Source organism: Lineus longissimus, chromosome 4 (assembly GCF_910592395.1).
Source record: "Lineus longissimus chromosome 4, tnLinLong1.2, whole genome shotgun sequence".
Lineage (NCBI taxonomy): Eukaryota > Metazoa > Nemertea > Pilidiophora > Heteronemertea > Lineidae > Lineus > Lineus longissimus.
Genome location: NC_088311.1, coordinates 5,749,155 through 5,771,836, shown reverse-complemented (window position 1 = coordinate 5,771,836; position 22,682 = coordinate 5,749,155). Strand labels below are relative to the sequence as shown.

The 22,682-nt window shown below is 41.8% G+C and overlaps 3 protein-coding genes across 3 annotated transcripts; 2 read left to right on the top strand and 1 right to left on the bottom strand.

The window, feature by feature from the left end:
• Positions 1-3,266: 3,266 nt before the first annotated feature.
• On the bottom strand, positions 3,267-5,695 carry LOC135486907 (uncharacterized). Its single transcript, XM_064770076.1, has 3 exons — positions 5,480-5,695; positions 4,889-5,027; positions 3,267-4,589 (listed from the first exon to the last, which is right to left on the bottom strand). The coding sequence occupies exons 2-3, from the start codon at positions 5,013-5,015 to the stop codon at positions 3,790-3,792; spliced, it is 927 nt and encodes a 308-aa protein (XP_064626146.1). The 5' UTR covers positions 5,016-5,027; positions 5,480-5,695; the 3' UTR covers positions 3,267-3,789.
• Positions 5,696-15,868: 10,173 nt separating this feature from the next.
• LOC135485996 (tyrosine-protein kinase Srms-like) lies at positions 15,869-17,793 on the top strand. Its single transcript, XM_064768435.1, has 6 exons — positions 15,869-16,195; positions 16,449-16,577; positions 16,812-16,882; positions 17,082-17,222; positions 17,388-17,475; positions 17,761-17,793. Exons 1-6 carry the CDS (start codon positions 15,869-15,871, stop codon positions 17,791-17,793), a joined length of 789 nt encoding a protein of 262 aa, XP_064624505.1.
• A 1,746-nt stretch (positions 17,794-19,539) lies between these two features.
• On the top strand, positions 19,540-22,664 carry LOC135485995 (toll-like receptor 6). The gene has a single exon (XM_064768434.1). The coding sequence runs from the start codon at positions 19,540-19,542 to the stop codon at positions 22,255-22,257; it is 2,718 nt and encodes a 905-aa protein (XP_064624504.1). The 3' UTR covers positions 22,258-22,664.
• The last annotated feature ends 18 nt before the right edge of the window (positions 22,665-22,682 follow it).

Genomic DNA, 22,682 nt, shown 5'->3' with positions numbered 1-22,682 from the left:
GTGGAACAGATAACACAAGAAGACTACACCAATTCAGTGAGCATCCCAACATCATTTGTGTTTATTTCTAATCACGTCATTGGTGATGAACATTCAGTGGTGGAAGGCATCTATGTTCAAGCGAAAACGCAAATCATTGATACGTCCAGTCAAGAATTCATGAATTATTGGTCCAATCTTATCTCATTTCATGATTTGGAAAGGATGGGACGGACACGTAAGCTAAAAAGGGCCGCAAAATGTTGATAAGGCGCATCTGGCCGCGGGTGCCGTGGGCTAACTTACATGTACTAGCGTCATAATCCAGTTGACGATCGTCATCCCGTCCTCAATGCTTACCTATTTGACAAGCCTCCCCGCTCCATCCGTACTCGCATCCTGGTGTTGGACAAACCCCTGTCTCCTTATCGCACTCGGCCGAATCTCTGCAGTGACATGTGTAATCGCAGTTGACCCCAAACGTCCCAGGCCGGCACGCTGAAGTAAGTAAAACACTGTTTGAGAAAATCGAACTTAGGTTCAAGAACATGGGAAACGGAATATAACAATTCCAAGGAAAAAAGTGAATGGACTGCTGATGGAGAAAGAGTGTTCTCCCTTAATGAGAAAGCCTACCTGTTTTACAGTCGGGGCCAGTTAACCCCTTCCAACAGAACCCACTATTTGAACATGCCCCAGTCGCTCCATCACACTCTTCATCTACATCATAGCAAAGGCATTCCTTTTCGCAGTTCCTGCCATATCGGTATTTCGGACAATCTACAAATGTACAGAAATAATGAATGAAGATGAAATACGTTTAGCGCAGTCATCTCGGTCTTGCAGATCGATCTTCAATAGCGTTATGATAGAAATATATTGATGAGGTGGAAGTGTCATCCAATACACACTGTTGCGGCTAAGCTTCTTTCATGCAGTAAAAGCACAACTGCCTTCTTTTCCCCTTGCGAACGTGGACTGATCTTTACAGGTTTTCCAGGATTCGGTTTCTTATCATGTTGTGCATCTACTCTTCTGAAGAGGAACAATAAAGATGAATACCAAAAACACTGTTTCTTACCACATGGCTGAACTGCACACAGACCCCAATGAGATCCTTCAATCTGGGCATAACACCAAGGGCGAACAGCATCATTATGTCGAGGATGTCTGCAGTAATTCTTAGCAGCCGCTCGACTACCATCCAACCTGAAGAACTCACTGTCAGAGTAGATATCTTGGTCGGACCAGTTCTCACATTGGACTCCATTCGCCTGGGAAAGCTTGCCAAGATAGTAGCCACCAGTACATGTGCCACTACCATGACCGCAGGTAATTCCGTCATTGTAACTGCACTGTGATGCTGTAGGGGATTCAAAGTCACTAGATATATATAGGCATCAAACTACTTCTTATCACTTACTCTCACTTACACTCTTACACGCAAAGGGTTTAAGCTGTTGAAAATTGGCGTTGTGCATCATGCATCCTAAATCTCCTCGTTCAAGGAAGAATACCGGCCAACGTACGGCGGCGATGGATCGACATGATCGGGTGTCATCCTAAGCACGAAGTGAATGTATTTCACTCAGCCATTTATGTAGCACAAATAAACAGATTACAGCTTCAAAGCGCATGAAAATGCTGTTTCAGGTTGACACTCAGAAAAACAGCACAGCAAGACGAATTCTTATTCAAAGGCACATGTACCTGGTGTATTAGCCTCATATTTCGCAACATTGGTAACTCGTATAGCTATCATGGTAATTTAAAAGGGGGGTTCCCTGCAGATTCAGATATCATTCTACTTTATTAGGCCTATATACAGGCTTATAATACTTACTCAGCAGGCAATGGTCACCCCAGTAACCATCTGCACAGTCAGATGAAGGGCATTTTCCCGTCTCTTTCTCACAGCTGATGCCGCTCTTACAGTGGCACTGGAAGTGGCAAGATCGTCCGAAGTAGCCGTCTCGATTACACGGCCAGGGATAGTCCGCTTCTGGAACAAGAGTTACCCGTAAAGTCGGGTTAACAAGAGACACCAGCTATGTTTGTTGAGTTTGATTGAGATAGCTCAAGTCTATACGGGACCTCAAGATAGTTCACTATGCCAGTATAGGACGAACACTCATCCGCCAGCTACTGCAGCAGATACCCTTTCATGGAGTTATATGCAGCGTTCGTCGAATGAGGTACAAGTAATGATTTAAAGATGAAACGCCAATCATTTCCTCTTCCGACAAACTCCTTTAACAAATGAAATTGAAAAAGGCCACTGTTTTTTAGCGATAACAATACATTTATTCAATTAGATTGATACACTGCATGCATTATAAAGTATCGACTTCCGTTCTAATGAGAACTTGTCTAAGTCATTTTAATTGATCAAATGTGTAGTCAAAGATTATTGAACTTAGCATCAGTCGTCCAGGCACGACTTGACCTCATCAAGAACACCCAGTCACGTTTAATTTAAGTATCGGCAGAGATAATATCAAGCAACATAAAAATAAGCCTATATAAAATCTCAAAAGAATAGTACAAAAAGGTTTTCCACCATTTTCAGCTTTGACAGATTGGTGTGTTCATATATCGTCATGCATGGGAACGAAATCTTAAAAATACTGGATTCACATTGGCCAATATACGAAATCCTCATACTGAAATACTGAATGGTCATTGGCAAAAACGAAATGCCAGATTTACCGAGGTCCTATTAAAACCCTATGGACTGTCCACCTGCATGGGATATTTAAATTGTCTAGGCAGAGATATTCACGTACAAAGGGACCACGGCTTCAAGTCTTATCCGTCTGAGACTCTAAAATCTGTGAGCAAGGAATTTTATTTCTTGAAAACCACGCCGCTTTAATCAAAAATAGAATTCTGTGCGGTTCTCCCCAAAATCGAACCCGGATCCTATTGGGTGGCAGCCAACAGCGTGTAACAACTAGGCTATAAGGCCTCAAATTATCAGTTATGTCATCTGCAACTTCAACTTACCGATGATTCCGCAGAATGATGAAATGAGAAGTAAAATCGCAAATCCTGCACTCTTCAGCCGAGCCATGCGTGCCGCTTTATAACATCCACCAATCTATTGTGAAGTAAAAAGGGACGTTTCTCTATCTCACAATATTTTGCAATAAATGGTAATATCCGGGTAATTGTACCATCGGTCTCAGTATGATTAATTAGTATCTAATGAGCACAGATTCCATGAAACCAAAGTGGGAAGTCAACTTTCACATACTTGCATACTCGTATAAAAATATAACAACGAATTATTAGCCGTCCAGTCAATCGTATTTCTGTTACATTTATTTCGAAAAGCTTTTCAAAACAACTTAGGGCCTGAACCAAGTCAGTGAGGGCCCTTTGAGACCTCTCTGTCTCTCTATTTGAAAAGTTGATGACAACTATACAATTTGTGCCATGCGGTTTTTTTTTCTTGCCGGCCCCGTCAAGTGGGTTAAGAGAGGAGAAGAATGCGACAGGCAAACCTCAAAAGCCAGCGCAAAGATTTCATGGATGCATATATCAAGGACAGGAACTCTTTTATAGAAAGACATTCAAAAGTTTATGCATACTGTCTTGGCACTTCTAATGCTTTTGACACTGTTTTGTAAAAGACATCTCCTCGACGACTTCTCTTTTGGATTCAACAGAGTCGACCTCATGCCTCTCACAAAAGCTTGTTACAAAACTGATACGAAATGTTTGACATTGGATGCATTAACTAGGCCGATAATCTATAATGTCAGACCACTCCGTTTCGGTTAGAATGGAGACGATTTAACTTTTGAATTATATGATGCTCCCTGAAAACTTATCGAAGTGTCGATAAGTATTCTCCATTTCGTCTATTATCACCTTCCGACCACTCCGGAGATTTTTAATGGTGCCCTCTAAAGCCTGCATACTGTTGTCATACTTTGACGCTGCGTCCATGACAGTGTTCATAGACTGCAAATCGGAGCGTCTTTGGTCAAAAGGGGGCGTCTCGGGCTGAGGAAATTTGCGTTCCATCCTGAAGGAAGAGGGCACGTGAGCCTTTGAAGTATCGACGTATATCCGAGGGTTATGCACATAGCGCTGTATATCAGAGTTTAAATATTGTGCTTGTGGTTGGTGATCAGGGATGGCGACATGAAATGGTTGATGCGCGTGTGCATTGTTGTCGTTGTAATAAGTCCTTTGTCTTTCCATTAGTGTTTTCGCATCACTTGGCCCAAAACTTGCCCGATTACCACCAGCATTTGCATCCCGCCGCTGCTCTCCTGCCGAAGTCGAACCAATTTTTGGTTTATCCTTCGCCTTGTAATGTCCAAACGCGTCTGGTTCTTCAGCAGGAGAAAGAAACCCACTACTAAATTCCTTCAAGCGTATTTGGCTGACATTGTTGATAGGTTCACAACATTTGCAATATAAGGTCGGGTCGTAACCGATGAACGCTGTTGGTTTTGGATTTACTGTTTGACTCAAGTACCCGCTGATGAGGGAATCAAGTTCTGAAGGCATTCGAGACGGACGGGGGAGACGGGGCGGATCATCGTTTTCAGTATCTTCTATGGGTGGGAGACGGACGTTCTTTCCCTTTGCCTTGTCTGAAAAAGCAACGACTGACAAATACATAATGTTTTTCTCTTGATCTGGTGAATAGCATCGTATATAGAAGTAAGCAATATATAGGCTTCGTTCGAAAGAGGGCGACTAATAGTCAATTTCCAAAATGAGTCTGCTCTCAGGCTTTTCCCTTGGGCCATTTTGTAGCTTTCCTATAGGCTTCGCCTAATCTTAACCAATAAACATGTTTCCATGAATTCGATAAAGCTTTAGTGAAGTCCTGGGTTTACGGAAAAATTCCACACAACTTGCTTTAATCGCTTTGGAGTCTTTGATATACCTGGAGAGCTGGCACCATTTCCCGGCGAGGGCGTTCTTAGACTTTCGAGACTGAAGAAGGACTTCTCTTCAATGATGGGAGTCAGCGTCTGAAGGCGATCCCGGGCTCGGTGTATCTCATGGTTCATGATGAATCAGGTCTGAAAAGATAAGGCCAAATTCTGTTCACCATGATGTTCTTTGGTGAGAACCCCGTTGGCCTTCACGTAACTAAGACGGTAAGGTGCATATTCACTTGAAGCAAAAAGAAATTTTGAAGCGACTTTCTCTCGTCGAACTTTTATAGTGACATATAGCGTGAAGCGTTACCTACACGCTTGACCATGTGCTGCTAAATCTTATGACCATGGTTTTATTTGTAAGAAAACGTGTACACCCCATGGACACCACAACAAAAATATGAGAAAATTATATTCCTTCATGTCTTAACCATCGATATCAATCACAATAAGCAACTTAGATAAATCGGCATGATTCGACATTGGTATAAGAAGGCCTACTACTCCATTAGGCTCTCCTTGAAGCACACTCTGAGGTTGTTGTTCACTACGACTAACCACTGTCAAACACCGTTCTTGAAAAAAATACGTACATTGAAATCCTTTCCAGTCGTCGTTATCGATATCCCAACATGTTCAGAATACAGAAGCCTTTGTCTAATCAGTTGAGAACGATTATGTTTAGATCAGATCAGACGGCAAGGATGACACGAGCGTCCAATCTATCGTTTTGGGCCAGTGACAGTTCGAAACTTGGAGACTGAGATATGAGCCGAGCATACGTTTTCAATAGTTAAGTTAATAGTATCAGTAGGTCTATAAACGCAAGTAGTTTCCGTTGTTTGTTTGTATTGTCTAAGCAAAGTACATGTAGTATATACGCCGAGTAGGCCCATATCACATGAGGCCCGAGGCCTACAAACACACACATATACATGTAATCCTCTATTGTATTATTCGGCTAGACCTATGCCACTTCGGGTAGCGACATGTCGAGAACAATGTTAAAATATATACATTCTATGTTCCCGGTTTCATGGGCTTAAAGCATATCTATAATATTAAGCTTTTCCCACATTTTACCTCATAAATATTTCTACCTTTTGTACATGTTGATATATATGAACTCTTCAAGCTGGTTTCGCCGCGATCCCGGTGATATTCAAAAGCCCCTCGGTGTCATTATTGTTCGAATATCAAGATTTTTCAATGATTTATACATCCTGTCGATTTATTATGGATAAAGAGAATACTGACGAGTTGTCCGTTTTCGTCAACAAATGTATTGTCAAGTGAAAGCTTCGATCGATCAGGTGATGCTATCTTGATTTGTCTGCGATAGGAAGCCCTGTCGGTACTATACAATCCCTCCCTGGTGAGAATACTCATTCTTGCTGCACAAGCAAGATAAGCCCCTTGAATCACAGAATGAAGTTTGTAGAGGACGAAAACTCGTCCAAACTGATCAGGGGTAAATTTCACGGCTGTATCATTCGGTAGACCATAATCCGCCATATTTCGTATTGAGCCATTCGAGTCCATTGTTTGTAAAGACGATTGAAAGTTAAAGATGTTTGGCGCCGTATCTTTCTGTGGAATATATCGCCGTTAGGCAGAACAGTTGTCTGGAGCTTTGCTCCCTGGGAAAAAACATGCAAGGTCATACGCAAACTAAATACATTTTGTTATAATCGTCGTTTATGCTGTGAACACATAGTTTAAATATATCTACATTTATTTTGCAACTTGTAAAAAGGTGGCTGTTGGCTATGATTGGTTCTCCGCAACCCTGGGACTTTTGTGAATAACAGGGGTCACTGTGTGGTATATCCATCTTGTGAATTAATCGGGCATCTTTGATACTGTAGAGTTGAATATATTTGGTAAGATCATCTTCGCCGCACCAAAGCAACACCTGATGTCTCCAGATGAGAGAGAGAGTAGTTTACATTTGCGTGGCGACGGATTCGCAGAAATAGAAATATTGGAGACTAGTTCAAATAAACCGCCATTACGTTGTTGTTGTTGTCGGTAAACCCACAGTCTCAACTCTGGCGCGTCCGCCGTTTTTTTTTGTTTCCAAATTAATGCCAGTCCAGTTATGGCGTCGAGATACAAACCTTGGTCATTGTTGTTGCATATCGTAACTTGGGGTATCAGAGGTACCCGACGGACGTCTCCAAATACAAGTGTGTTTGGTATCTAAGGAAGAGGTCAAAATGCAACATCATGATCAAACTCGCACTGTTGCTGTCTGAGCACCGGTGCTGATGATGGCATGGCCCGAAGCGATATATAATCACTTCAGTAACATTACAGTGTGGATAATCAATAAAGTCTAGTGCATGCTTTTCTGGTTTTCTACAGCAAATCATGTATTTATGTATCAAATGTAAATTACATGAAATGTTAAGTAAAAACAATCACTACAAAAGTCTTTATAGCCATCTTACCAAATACATGTCATTAAGTTGCATGACAGTGATTATTTAGAAGAAACGTAGATATTGATATCACCCCAATATAACACAAAGACAACTACGATAAGCTTCAAAAATCCTTAAAATTTCGGGTCGCACATGAAGTCTCTCGTGGTTCAGTATTTGCTATCCGAGTGTTCAGAACAGTGTCTTTAAAACAAAGCCATTATCTTGTCATGGCTCACAATAAGCCGTACCAATACAGGAGTACAATGCCTAGGCCCTTTCCCTCATGCTTTAAAATGGCGACGTTTAGTTCCGCCAATCATGATCAGGTAGCCTATAGGAAGAATCCGATTGTAACGCCGATGCATGTTCGACTTGTTTGATCTTGGTAAAAAAAGCATTACGGTCTTCTATATCATTCCCTAAAGGTCAACTCCAGTCTATACCGATAACGATGGGTCGATCGATCTTGTTTACTGCGGTGTTTATTGTAGTTCTTCTTGATGCAGCAGCTTCCTCTTCCTTAACACAGGAAGAGATAGCCAACCTGACCAAAACGACGACCTTGGAAGTGACGGAGCTGAACCCACTCTGGTCCACGAGAGGCTATGATGTTGGTGACCTGTTGCGGTAGGTGTTTCAACTCAGAGTGGCAACAGCGATTTGTTGTCAACGGGTCGGGTGGTGTATCATGTCCACCAGCATGGGGAGGAACTTCCAGAGAGTCGTCGGCTCGGTATGGAACGACTTCAGAGTAATTTTTTCATTCTGAACTTGTATCAACTCGCTAATATAGCTGGGGACAAAGCTCTAACACGTAAATAAGGTTGCCGAACGTCGTTAGTTACAGGGTTTCAAACATAATTGCATTATCAATTTAATTTAATTCCACCGCTCTTCAAGGAGTTCATAGATGAAGCCGATTGCATGAGCATGGAAGAGGATGCCCACGCCACACCACCTTGACTGCTCATCGAGTTTTTGATAATCATTCCCTGATTACTGACGCTTGTTTAATTTTGTTGAAAAAACATTGTTGAAGTAACAACGGACGTCTAATCGAACTTAGATACTTTCTTCTTCTCTTACCAATCCAAAACCATTCACAATCAAAGGCCTTTTCTGCAACTGTTGGCAGCCCTCCGAAAATACTGCATCAACTGCTACAATTACGTTCTTGGCGGCATGGGCACAGTCCGAGTGAACCTGATCCTCCCGATCTGCCCAGGCCTGCAGTTCCTTAGATTACTCAGTCCGGCCAATCTGACAGAGGCAGGAATTACGGAAGGGTTCTATAGAAGTGTCTGTAATGAACCAAAACAAACAGGGGAGCAAAATGATGAAATGGTTAGTGCTGTTTTGTGGTTGATAACAAATATCAGCAGTTTAATGGATAGGCACAGCTTACATTCTTTGAGCCAAGCTGCGTTGCATTTCTCCCAACTTTATAATTCCTAGACCTATACAGCCTACGTCTCGGATAAGACAGGGTTTCGATGCTGCCAAAATTATTTAGGAACTCCGGGAAGTAAGCCATATAGCGCAAGTATAGTTCCTTAATTACCGCAGTTGTTCTTAGAAATGACTAATTTTTAAACAAAATCACGCTTACGACCAAAAGCAAGCAAAACTGTAAGAGTAAATAACCAAATTCTTAATTCTCCAGGTGAAAGAAGAAGACAACAACCTTCGACAGAGATCCTTCCTGGCACTGCTTTTGATAGTAGGACAGGTGGTGATATTTCGCACTGTGCATTTCTTTGGAAGGAGACGCGAAGAGTCCAAATAGAACGTTGATTCAGTTGATTCAGTGCGGTGGCTTGGCTTGCCGGTTTGACCATCATAAATATCAGCGTCCTCTCGGAATGACTACATAAACTGACATTTTGGATGACGAAATGTTCCAGTGACATAATGATGAGAAAAGAGTTAACTAAAACATTAGGACCCTTTTACATGAACGATTTGATTCTCGCTAAGTGTGCAATGATGAGATGTTCTAGTTAGAATTATAGGAGTTTATTGATTGATTGATTTCGAGAATGCTATCCAATTTATCAAAGTTTCATTGCGTTTTTATAAAGCAGCAGGACGGCATCAGCTGAGCCATTGACTATACACCAGCATCGACTGACGATCTTTTTTTCGTACCTCATCCTGACTCTCATGCATTTGCGTTTGGTCAAGATGTGCGTACCTACGCAGGTGTTTTTTCACATGTAGCCATTTCATCCAAAGCTTTTTACGACTTGTAATAAAGAAAGCAAACTTTACAAAAGCATCTTTTTCACAACTTGCAGTTTATACAGAAAGTAAAAGTTCCAAAGCTTCTTTTTAAAACTTACAATATAGGGCCTATATAGAAAGTAAATTTTCGAAGCTTCTTATTACAACTGGCAATGTAAAAGGCCATGGTTCAAAACTTCTATTTACAGGTCAAGAATCTAAGCTTATTTTTAGACTTAAAGTCAACGTTCCAAGCTTCTTTTTACGACTTACAAAAGACTATAAGTCAACGTTCTAAGCTTCTTTTTATGACTTTCAAAGGAATGTAAGTCGAGCTTCTTTTTACGACCTCCAATAGATTAGACATAATCAAGAGTAGAATCCAAGCATATTTTTACGACTTGCAAAAGACTTTATACATCTACAAAAGAAAACGTTCCAAGCTTCTTTTTACGACTTGTATTAGAGATAGTCAACGTTCCAAGCTTCTTTTTACAACACTACGATCGAGATTAGTCAACGTTCCAAGCTTCTTTACGACTTGCAATAGGCCATATAGAGAAAGTCAAGGTTCCAAGCTTCTTTGGTGAAAAAAAGGATCGTATTATATTTTTCTGAGGTATTACATGTATTGACAGTAATGGCCTCTAAAGAACGACAAACCAAAATCCGTTAGAATACAATAGGCGGACACTTTTGTCAGGGGGACATTTTCTACTTCGACAACGGGACTACTGGGCATGTTGCCAAATGTCACGTGACTGGTGACGGGCGGACCAGAAACCGCACCACCACACCCGTGTTGTTTGGATGTTTCGAGATGATGCAAGTATTGTCTTTGATTTGTCCATGACCATGTGTATACATTTCGGGATGAACTTGCCGTGTGGTGATGGAAAAGGGCTTGGGAAAAGATACCTCTATAGTACACGGTACCATAATATAAAAACTACGATAGACATCGTCATCATGGGCATGATTTTGATGCTGCATGATGATGGCGACAATGTAGGCCTATCTGTATGTAAATAGGCTAGTGTATAATTCAATACAATGTAGGCAGCGCAGCTAGCGTCATGATTTTACTTTTGGTACGCTGTTTAAAAATAGTTTACTGCTATGAACGCTACAGTACAGGTCCTAGAATTAAAAATATATTGAGTAGAAGACCTGGTTGTTCTTGGCTCTTGGGGAGAGGTGCCCTGGGACTAAAATATCTTTCATTAGTCTCCGCCGAAAGGGGGTTGGTGTGGGGGGGGGGGCATAATCAGCTTTTGGTCTTTCTGAGGTATGGGCCTGTAGCCTTTTAATTGAGTGTGGGACGAGGGGATTCAGCTACATGGGCTAGGCCCATGAGATAGTGGATAACCGGAGATAGTGATTAGAAGGGCTATTAAGACTGAGATGGCAGCCCCCACGCCTACTGGTGTAGATCAACATTCATAAATGATGTTTTAGGTAGTTGGTGGTGTGTATGGTACAGCATGTTTATCCAAGAATTCCAGAAGGCAAAGGGGGATTTTCTATGCTTTGTCCATTGGTCCATGAATTCAATGTATAAATTAAAATATTTTGCTCTTAAAATTTCAGGGATTTATTAATATTACCGATATGCCTGCTTTTTGTTTTGTTGGGCTCCACTCTAGGATTACAAAGTAAGGACTCCCTATCATATCCTTCCTTTTGTTTTCGAGGCAAAAACCAGCATAAAGAGGTTCAATTTTTTTCCCTCTAATCTTTCTCTGAGATCTTTCTGTATAGTCACCATGACTCATTTGTGTGACAACAGTGTGGCAGAATAAGTGTGGCCATTTTACAACGCATCCAAGAATTGTCTTTCAATAACTGTCAGAATATGCCCATCGCCTGGCAATGGCATTATCTCAAGGCATTGTCTGCCTCCATCAGATAGATTTTGATGATAATGGCTAATAGCTTAGTGGCTCATATTTGCTTAGTTATTATTGTAAGTTTGATTTCATGATTTTCAAAATATGTTCCGATTCTTACAGCCACCGATATACAGTCAGTTCGAAAAGAAATCTACATTACAGAAGGGCAAGGGGTGTGTTTTGCCTTTCTAGGCAGAACACTTGCTTGGTTCCAGGATAAGAAACGCCAGCCAGATTCTGCACTGAATGTAGAGATTGAATGGGACTGGAAATATCATGGGTAAGTGCTACTATTCTGTAGGGCTAGAATTTGAGTCTGGGGGGGGGGGCTGTCATGCATTTGTCGAAGGCATTAGGGCAGCATTCGGCAACAGAAACCATCAGGGCCAGTCACCATAAATTGGACAATATATTTTGTTCGGAGGCCATACAGACAATGTCCACAGAGTAATACTTCTTAAATTGACAAAATGGAGGCACCATAGTTCCACCTTAAAATCTGAGAGGAAGGTACTGTAGGGTTTTTTGTAACCGTTCAAAGATTTCATCATTTCTTTCCAGCTGGATGAAAAATATAAGCAATGTCAGAAACAGCCCCTGCAACTTGACATTGGGATGGATGGATCACTTGAATTATCGAATGATTTATGTTACACCGAAGAAACCATATAATCATGAAATCCTAATTAGGCCAAATGCTCACAACAAGTATGAAGATATGTTTGCAGAGTTTGCTGTAATGTTTACAAAAGGTAGGTAAACAAATATTCTGGTCTTCGTGCATGATAGAGTAGGCCGCACCCTATTTTTAGCAAGGTAAGGGACAAGCAATGGAATGTGCCAGGATTTAGCAAAAACTGCAAATCGGTAATCAGGACAGTCCCTTTAACAAGATTTTGAATCCAATTCTGTTACTCTGGTCTTACAGATCCTGCTCTTGTCAATGCTGATGAAGCGTTTTTCCGCCTCTCAAAGATGAAGGTCCGCAAGAAGAAATGGAAGACAATTATAGGTAGGCACTTTTATGCAAATTATAAGACTACAATGATTTTCAGCGACGCAATGGTGGATGATGTCAGAAAAGACGTCATGTCATTTACAGAGCAGTTCGATGACAGGGGAGAGCCCACAATGGTTAAGCCACCCAAGTCAAATCTCTGTAGCGCAAAAACGTGGCAGTAGGCCTTGATAGCTGCTTCATGGTTAATGATTTAGAGGTTAGCTATTGTATCTCACTATTTGTTCCAGGTTCGCCAGTAATAGAAACTAACTATAACCCTGTCTGTTGGACATCTGATGGCACTCGGCCCGATCTTGAGATACCATCTATTTGCTCTGACATGAATGGGACAATCCAACTGAACTGCACCTCAAGAACTAAAAATGTGCCAACCAATGTCACTTGGATCTACCACGATGATCCCTGGGGGACTTGGAAACAATTGAGATTAGTAAGTCCGGATGTTTAAAAAAAGTTTTGGCAGCAATTATAGCCCTCTGCTAGTTGATCCACACAACAAATGCGGAATTGGCAAACTTGCAAGAAACTTCACGCAAGAGGCCTTATATGCTGTTCTTTTGGAAATTCCACTTCAGATAAACCATTGGCTTCACAGATTCGGTGGCAATGACCAGCCATGGTCAACCATTTGGCAGAATTATGTATGTTTGATCGCCTTTAATTTCAGTTTGATGATATGACCAGTTTGACTCTTGGTTTAATGGATTTTAAAGAGAGACGTATGCCCGCTTGGCGTCACTCTGACGTCTATCCTGTGGATGTCAAATGTATTTTGGAAAACAAATATGGAAAGGACAGTGCGGAATTTACTCTTCACTACAGGAATGGTGAGTATGAAAACCACCGTATGACCTCTCTGTTGTGGACACTGGGGACTAGCTGCCAGGCCCGTTGCCCTTTTGGAGGTGTGACACAATGCTTTGTGGAGGCCTGTGTATGTTGAGTGGTGAGAGATGGGGGAACTCTGCCTTAGATTTGGTGAAGGACGTTCAAATGCCCGCAAGAAGTGAAAACTGTATGAAGATGCTGATTTTTTGTTTTGAGGAATTTTTTTTCGTTTGATCCACTTTTCACATTGTGACGTTACACATTACAAGCGTTTACAAAAGTGCTGATTATGCTTTCAGCAACGCCATATAGTGCACCTACTTTCTATCTTCCGCAAAAATTGATCCTGACTGAGGGCGACACTCTCGCGCTGAATTGTAGCACTACTGATGCTACATTTAAGCACTGGAAGTATTCAGACAGACGGTGTGGGTTTGGCAGTGCAGTTATGCGTTGGGATCCGGTAAGTCTGAAGTAATTTTTCAGTGGTTTCCAGTCAAAAGGGCTTGTGGTCAAAGGAACCCCTCGATAGTGTTTCCTTTGAGAAGCCACTTTTCCTAAAATTTTCATTTGAGGTGTGCCCTTTTTTCACAAAACTGGCGAGGTGCCATTTTAATTTCTAGAAAAAATTGATGTGCCTTTTAGAAGAGCAAGAGCACTCTAGGTATCACAATCAATTAGCCCATAATATTCCTAATTCCTACTCGTCAATGCTTTTTCAGTATTTCGCTTTAAAGAATGTTACATTAAAGAATTCCGGATATTACACATGCTTTGTGACTAGTGTTTGCACTCACAGCATCGGCGCACACCAAACTGTTGAGGTGGAGGTGAAGGCCAAAAGACATACAACGGGTAAGATAGCAGCGTATTTTCATCTCGCACACACTCTTTTCAAGTCCATTTTTATCCCGCTTTCAACAAAATTTAATTCAGTTTCATCAGTAAGGAGTGTGCTCACTCTCACCCACCAACCAATTTTTCATCATAATTCAAGGCAATGAGTCCCATAGAAGATAACACTGTCATAGAAGCCTAATACCATTGTTGTGTGGGGCTGAGTCAATGAACGAAAAGGTCGGCGGTGTATTAATGTCTCAGGTTGTCTTTTTCAGGTTGGCTGGACATATATTATGTTGCTATAGGAATAGGATGCGCGGTGGTTGCCGTACTCTTCATCCTACTTTTGTTTTGTTTTTGCTCCTGCTCTCGACTTAAGTCGATGAACCACACCATGGAACTGAGATATGTGAGGATCAGACAGGTGAGTAATCAAACAGCTGACCTAGTGGTCCAAAAATGTATCTGGGAATTTTTATGACAGTTGGCAGCAGCTTATGGACCCAGACATTTCTATGAGGGACTTCCCTCAGGCTGGCCGAACCGGAGCTCGCTGGTATTGGTAGGTATGCCAATAGGAGAACCTCTTGTCTCATTGGTTTAAATTTGTCCCTCATCTTGTTCCTTCCAGTCTGACAGTCTTCTTCCTCTGGATTCCGATGGCTTCATGCTCATACCACCAGATATAACGTTTGAGAGTGCCGAAGGTAGCATGGTAGATTATGAACAGCCTGTCGGCAACAACCAGTATGTCATTCCAGCAGACGCACACGGCCGCTGGGAGATACCCCGCCATAAGTAAGTCTCTTCACACATAACTCGCAATTGAAAATTTTAGTTGCAATCTTGCCCCATATGAGCACAATATCCCCAGGGACATTTCAGTTTTTGAAAACTTTGTATAATAGCAAATTACTCTTCATTTTCAGGATACACCCATTGGAAACCATTGGGGAAGGAGCATTTGGAATTGTCAGAAGTGCATTCTTCTTTTCTGACTCGATCGAGGATGGACTAGCTATTAAAGTTGCTGTAAAAACAATAAAAAGTGAGTCTTCCAACTTCTCTCTCATGCTTGCCAATGTTACAAATTTGCACATTGAGTCATGTCCATTTCAGATGAGGAATATCATGGTAAAAAACAGAACATTAATTTCTAAATGTCTTTTTAATTTCAGGGTCTGCAGCGGAAGTCGACTTGGTGAGATTTTTGAAGGAAATTGCCATACATGAGGCAATTGGCAGACACCCCAACATCATCAAATTCATTGGCGTATGCACACGCGGCACTAGCAGGGATAGGCAAGGTAATTAAGCTCTCACTCATTAATCATGCTACACACTGCCTGGATAAATGAGTACAGTTTGATATAAACAGTGACACCGTTTTCCACAAGGGCTTCCTCAGGACTGAAGTTGTTCATGTTCGATATTGTCATTGGAGTAGTCGATGATTATAGGAATAAATGTGTAGCTATGTGTCTTCCAACGAAAAAAATGTTTGGTTCTTCTGTTAATAGGATTTTTCAATATTGTGACACCCATGAATTCACTTTGTTTCCAGGCCCAGTCAATGCTCAAAGTATCTTCCTGGTTTTGGAACACGCCAATCAAGGCTGCTTAAGATCTTATGTGACAGAACGGTTGGAGATCCTACGATCATCATTGGCACAAGCTGATCCAATAGGGATCGAAATGACCGAATGGCCACGTCATGGAATTCCGGAACGACGGGCAGATTGGAGTTTCATGAAGGAGTATGCTAGTGAGAGTGCCACTGGATACACACACATGTCAGGTGGTGCTGTGTACAACTTGAACATGTCCTGTGGTACAGAAAACTCTGATACTCCATCGAGGAATGCTCGTACAAGTACCACTGGACACACAGATATGTCTTGTGATACTGTGTCCACGGGCATGTCTTGTGGTACTGAATACTCCGATCACAATAGTCTACCATTGATTGACCGAACCCCTCACAGGAATTTGACAGGAAAGGAGGAGATAGAGATTGAATTCACCTCATTTGCATTACAGATTGCAGAGGGGATGAGATATCTTCATTGTCAAAAGGTATGAAGTCTGGTCTCCCAACTAGGGTACACATTGCTTGTTCCAGTATTGAGATGACCCCCTTAAAACACAGAAAGAAGTCCAATCTTACCATCCCCTTTCCACAGACTTTTGAAATGTTCATTATACACCCTACTTGTAGATGTAATTTTAAGAAGAGAAAATTCTGATTTCATCCTTGAAGAATATCCGACCTCACAAAAAAACATCATTTTGGCATGGACTTCCCTGAATGTGTGTTCTTTCATTTCAGTGCCTGCACCGTGATTTGGCTGCTCGAAATATTCTGGTGGTAGAGGAAGGCGGGGAGATCACCCTCAAGATATCGGACTTTGGTCTGACGAGACAGTCGACTGGTGCAGAATACTATCGGATGGTTCAGGTAAGATGGAGATGCCAATTAGAAAACACGACATTGAAATTATTATCATTACAGTGGAAACAAATCTCTGAAAAGTCTGATAAAAAATAAGTGAAATATTTGCAATTTATTTTTTCGGAATTCTGCCTAGTGCAACCGTACTATGCATAAGCTTGTTTGAGTTGAAAAGAATTTCATCCTTAGATGCTATGGTATGATTGTCCTGTTCTGAAATTGCTGCCAATTATATTTCAGACCCAAATCCCAGTAAAATGGACGGCCCCTGAAACCATCAGTTCGAGGAAATTCACCCGGAAGAGTGATGTGTGAGTTGATTACTTTTGTAAGATAGTATACACACCTTTTAAAAATCGATGGAATCCAATTTTTAGCCAACTTGAATTCATTTGCTGTCAATTTCAGAGAAGGTATTTGGGGGCATGCCACACTTTGCTTTGCTCTTAGCTGAACCTATTGCCAAGAGACTGATCACTAAATGACTGATTTCTTCCTTGACTTTTTCAGGTGGTCCTATGCCATCACCCTGTTCGAGATATTTTCCGGTGGTGAGGAGCCGTACGTTGGACAGACTTGGGCCGAGATTTACCCACAAATTGCTGTCAACAAGTACCGATTGATGTACCCGAAGTATACCACCCCTGAAATGTAAGTCTCAAGTGTACTTTTACTGTCGGGTGTCATTGTAGATTTACATGGTTTGGCACCCGAGGTGTCAAAGCTGATTCTGATGTATAGTTTTTGCTGGTTTAATAAAACCTGTGATTTATCGCAGTTTCAGTCTTTTATGGGTTCATATTTTACAATTTCTAGCAAAATTCTGATGGATTGGTGCTGGAAAGAAGATCCAGCGCAACGGCCTGAATTCACCGAGATTGTGGCATTCCTTGAACGTAATCAGGTAAGATGCTGTCAACTAGCAAATTGCAGTCGGCCCTCTCTATGCAGACACCCTTGAGATGGACACAACTATTCTTATTTGAGTAGAAGGTGCCAATTGGGACCAAATACAGTGTCCCCAATAGGGAGGGTGTCCTTTTCCTCTGTTACAATTATGGGAATACTAGTTTGATGCAGTGATTGTCTTCAATAGTGACCACATTGCAAGGGGAGGAACACACAACTGACCCTGTATTTGAGGATGAGTTATGCATAATGATAACAATATTTCAATTCTTATTTTCAGCTGCCATGTGATGTTGCAGAGACATCTGTGTAGGATTGACAAATTTTAAGATTTTTTTTGTTTTTTGATATAGCGCATCAGTGGACACTGTGCCCTATCCCAATGACTTCAGCGACTTCAGAAGTTGTAGACGAAATATAACATTTTGTTGAATGTTTCATTCTCTGTTCAAAGTGACCAAAGAGCAGAGCATCATTTTTTCGTGAAATCGAATGTAACATTCGTTTTTCTTTTAATTATGATAAGTTGTTTGTGCGTGTAATTGTTTTATGCAATTATTCACAAAATGATAAAAAAGCAAAAGATTTGCTATCATGGCTGTAGATTTTATCTTTTGATTTTAGGACACCACACATGCGTGGTGATGTGTAAGATGTTATGTTCTATTACATTCTGTTACATTCTGTTACATTCTGTTATTATGTGTTAGTATTCAGGCATTCATAATATTGTAAATCAGTGATACCTAATAAAGAGGGAATCAATAAAGGTAGGCACTAGGAAGTCCAATACCGGATACTCCTTGAATTTGGATCGGCAGAAGTTGGAACAATGTTTCAGACTTTGGATCCTGTACATTTTCCACAGATGACAAATCTCATCTAAAAATAATCATACTGTTGAGTTTTGCATAAATATATTTTGTGATCACTTGTATTTTTTCATGATGATTAGATAATGATTGTTATATTTTGATAAAGCATATTTTCATTTTAATTGATATTCATTTTAGTCCTGAAGGTGCATCTATGCCCACCCAGGCATTCAGAGTAGCCTACGTGTAGTAAATGATGATGGCACCGATGAAACCTATTTTGGCTATTGCCGAAGCTGTCATAGACTCATTCAGACCAGAGATTGTCCCAGTTTCTGTGGACTCGAGGCAGTCATATTCTAGACTTAAAAAGCGAACATTAGATTAAAATCCCGACTGCAAGGGAAATGTTAAGTCAAACACAATCAGAAATTCATCAACCAGCAGAACAGACTTTGTTTGATCCTTTATCTATGTGTCAAGACTATTATCAAGGCCATGCATCTCTTGTGGACACGAGGCTAATCAAATCTGAAGCGTCATGGAAAAAAGATCATGCCACGTCTTACAGAGAAAGATCATGCGTGGGGCTTGGAGAATATAACAGTATCTTTATTCTTGTCCTTGGACCAGTTGATTTTTTTTCCTTAATCCATTTGTACTGAAGGCGGCTCATCTCAGGTAAGGGTCAAATTGAAAACAGGAGAGTTGAGGGAGGGCGGATTGTGGGCCCGTTTATTATTTCTAATGCTGAAGACCATGATGGTCAGTGTTCTTTTTTGTTAATATCACTTTATATATTACTTTACGTGCTGTTTCTGGGTGTGTCCTGCTGGAATTGTCATTGAAGGCAATTGCAGTCATTCAATTGAAGGCAAGGGCTACTGGCAGCCGAGTGATTTTCCGTGAAAGAGACACAATACGGAATCTGTTGCCTAGCCAGTCTTAAGGATTCTCAAATAGCTGCCATTGGGTGAATTTGTACCCATCCGTGTTTCTTATATCATCCGCTCTCTTGAGCTTCAACTGTTTATTCCACTTCCACTCTTTCTAACACTAATCTTTTCTATCATGCGTATATGCATGCATGAAGCACATTTCGAAGACCAGCCGAACGAAAACTACTGACTGAAAAATGAACTTGTCTCCAAGGCCTATATAGATCTGGCCCTGATCTGGCCCTTATTTATTCCCCCAATATTTCTTAACAGGTGGACGTCTAGACACACGAGACCTGTACCAGAATGGGGGCGATTTCATTAGCGCTGTTTGTGGCTGCCACTGCCCTGCTTTTCTCCCGAGACGCCACTCAATATCCCAGCGACCTGCAAACCAAGGAGACCCTTCCAGCAGATGCATCCATCCATCCTGCCTGTAAAGTGTCAATTCACCATCATGACGACACGAAATGTGTTAAAAGAGTCACGTGCAAGTGGATCATGGGTAAAGACTTCCCGGCCATTGCTAAGAAAGTTGGAGAACAAAACGTCGATTCTCTCCACATCCAAGAATGCCATCTGCCCCTTGCACATCAGAACGAAATCAATTTCAGTGGCAATTATACGTCGTATGCACTCCAGTATCTGGACAATTTGATAGGGCTTCACATCGAAGGTTGCAAAGTCACAGGGATTGAGCAGAACACATTTGATTCGATGACACAACTTCGCTGGTTATCCTTAATCAACGCAACCCTACCTGAACTACCTTCTAAAGTCTTTGGTAAACTAAGAGATCTAGAGAAATTGGATTTGTCGCGAAACGAACTCGGTGACCTCTCATTGCAAATCGAGTCCACCAAGCTGGATTGGTTGATCCTGCGTGGTTGTTCCCTTGACGACTTGAACATCGTTTCGACAACGAGAGAACGCTTGAATTTGACAGTATTAGATATTACAGACAATCACCTGACCGAAATAGCTGGACTGGCACAATTGCTAGGGTGCAATGCATCGTTGTATCTTGACCACAACCCGTACGCCTTTCATAGGAAGATGTTCGGGGAAGGATGTAATGGACTATCATCTCTCTCTGTCTCGGTTCAGACTCAGCGTGATATCGACAAACTAGGAGCTGCCCTTAGTAACATTAGAGTTCACAGTCTCAGCATTTTTAATGCCAGCACTTCGAATGACATTGATATACAGGATTTTCGAAAAAATTTTCAATTTAACGAGCTGACTCACATCCAAATAGACGCCCTTGAGATATATGATTTTTCAAACTGGTGGTTAAATACACTTACACCCGAAGGTAAGGTTATATCACCTGAGAATCCATTTGAACGTTTGAAACGAGTGAAGGCACTTCGTCTAAGGAGCTGCGCCAATCCCGGGTACTACCACTATCAATATGTAGCGATGTACCCCCAGCGAGATTTCCCAAATTACATGAAGGCGTTGGAAACAATCAGTCTGAATCATGCCGACCTTGATTCTTTTAAGATCTTCTATCCAACGAAGGTGACCACCCTCGACTTGTCCTTTGGGACGAGTTCACAACTTGTCCATAACCACACCGATCCAAGTACTAGTATCAAGGCACTGAATTTCTCCAGCTGTAACGTTGAGGTCAGACTGATAATTACGAGTTCTCGAGCATCTCTCATAGAAGAGCTAATTCTTAGGAACATGACTTTAGCAACCAACATTGTCCGACAGAATATCACTATTTGGCTGGCTCCCCTCCCAAGTCTACGTCACCTCGACCTGAGTGCTAACAGTGACAGTTACTACCCCCACATCCCTTTCTTCACCTGGATAGTCAATGTCAGGGAAGCATTTACTGGCCTTGAGAATCTTGAACAACTCGAACTGAATGATACCGATATTGGCGCTGTCGATATCGAGGACTTAAAGTATATGTTACGGCCCTTAAAAAGCTTGAAGAGGCTCGACTTGGACAAAAGCAGATTCTCCCACATTCCAGAAGATACGTTCCTGAACCAAGTCAACCTGGAGGAGTTACATTTGGCAGACAACGAGATCCGTGTCATCGGACATTCCGCTTTCCGTACTCTGGTTCGTCTGAAATATCTGGACTTGCGCAACAACAGGATCGAATTCATACACGGAGAGGCCATGGGACATCTAACATCGCTTATGCACGGAACATTCTTATTCACAGAAAACAATTTCGGTTGTCACTGTGATCTCGCAGGATTCACAAAATGGCTAAAGGAACATACTTTTCCTCATGAGAACCGGTGCGAGTGGCGTAGTGAGAGATGTACCGTACCGCTACACCTGAAGGACACCCCCATTCTGGATTACCAGCCCGGTTGGACGGACTGCGACAACAACCTACTAATACTGACAGTATCCTCGATCTTCAGCGTCTTCCTGATCCTATCTTCGTCAATAGCCATTCATTCCTACCGCCGCCGTCTGTCCATCCGCTACTGGTACGTGCTGCAGAAACTGAGGCGCGCAAGATCCCGGGCGAGGAACACAGAAGGTGGAACTCAGAACGTCAGTCTTGACGAACCCTTCGATGTTTTCATCTCTTTTGAACTCAACGACAGATACTGGGTCGAAGAGACGCTTCTCCCGAACCTGGAGCACTCTGATGACATCAGATTCAGGGTTTGCACAGTCGATCGCGATCTGAACGATCCCGGCAGACCAGAGGTCATGAATATTGCAAGAGGGATTAGGAACAGCCGTAATGTCATCTTTGTTGTGACGCGGGAATTTGCCCAGACTTCATGGTGCGAGTATGAGATCTCTTTGGCAGAGACACAGTACCTTCAAGAGGGAAACTGTCGATTAGTCGTCCTCTTCCTGCAGAAATTTACCTGGGAGGAGCTGCCCCTCTGTTTGAAACGTCTCCTGAGTCACGTCAACTTCCTGCGATGGCCGGCAACCGCTCATGAGCGGAACGAATTCTGGCAAAGGCTTCGTTTGATGCTTCTCGGTGAGGCGACGCAGTCACTCACAAGGGTGTTGTATACCCGATATTAGGATGAAGACAGAGCTGTTGCTGCTTACAGGACTGTGAATCCGTCATCCCACCTGAGCGAACTTGGATGGTTCTTTGCATCAGAGTCAATTTCTCTTCGGGCGATGTGTCCCAAAAGAACTGCCTTGTGATATTTCTGACTCGGAAAATTCAGAAAAAACGAACATTTCGTTCAACTGATGCATTTTCTTCGTGAAATCTAAAAAATCTGCCGAATGCCATTTTTGTGAGAAATGGATTATAGGAGATTGTTTGGTAACTTAATTTCCCTGCAATTTCAAGGACTTGTTTTACTTACAGCGTCAAGGTCAGCTTTTGTATACAGGTAATCAATTATAACCGCCTTGCAAATCTAGAGGGAAAATACATGTACATGTATTCAAGTAGTCATTTCACTGTAATCCTCATTTTTGTACACCTCTCCGTT

Excerpts from the sequence above, each read along its gene's own strand:
- LOC135485995 (XM_064768434.1), top strand. The coding sequence starts at position 19,540 with ATGGGGGCGATTTCATTAGCGCTGTTTGTGGCTGCCACTGCCCTGCTT.
- LOC135485996 (XM_064768435.1), top strand. The coding sequence starts at position 15,869 with ATGAAGGAGTATGCTAGTGAGAGTGCCACTGGATACACACACATGTCA. Across the intron at positions 16,196-16,448 it reads GATATCTTCATTGTCAAAAG|TGCCTGCACCGTGATTTGGC; the intron begins GTATGAAGTCTG and ends CTTTCATTTCAG. Across the intron at positions 16,578-16,811 it reads AATACTATCGGATGGTTCAG|ACCCAAATCCCAGTAAAATG; the intron begins GTAAGATGGAGA and ends ATTATATTTCAG.
- LOC135486907 (XM_064770076.1), bottom strand. The coding sequence starts at position 5,015 with ATGAACCATGAGATACACCGAGCCCGGGATCGCCTTCAGACGCTGACT. Across the intron at positions 4,590-4,888 it reads AAATGGTGCCAGCTCTCCAG|ACAAGGCAAAGGGAAAGAAC; the intron begins GTATATCAAAGA and ends TTGCTTTTTCAG.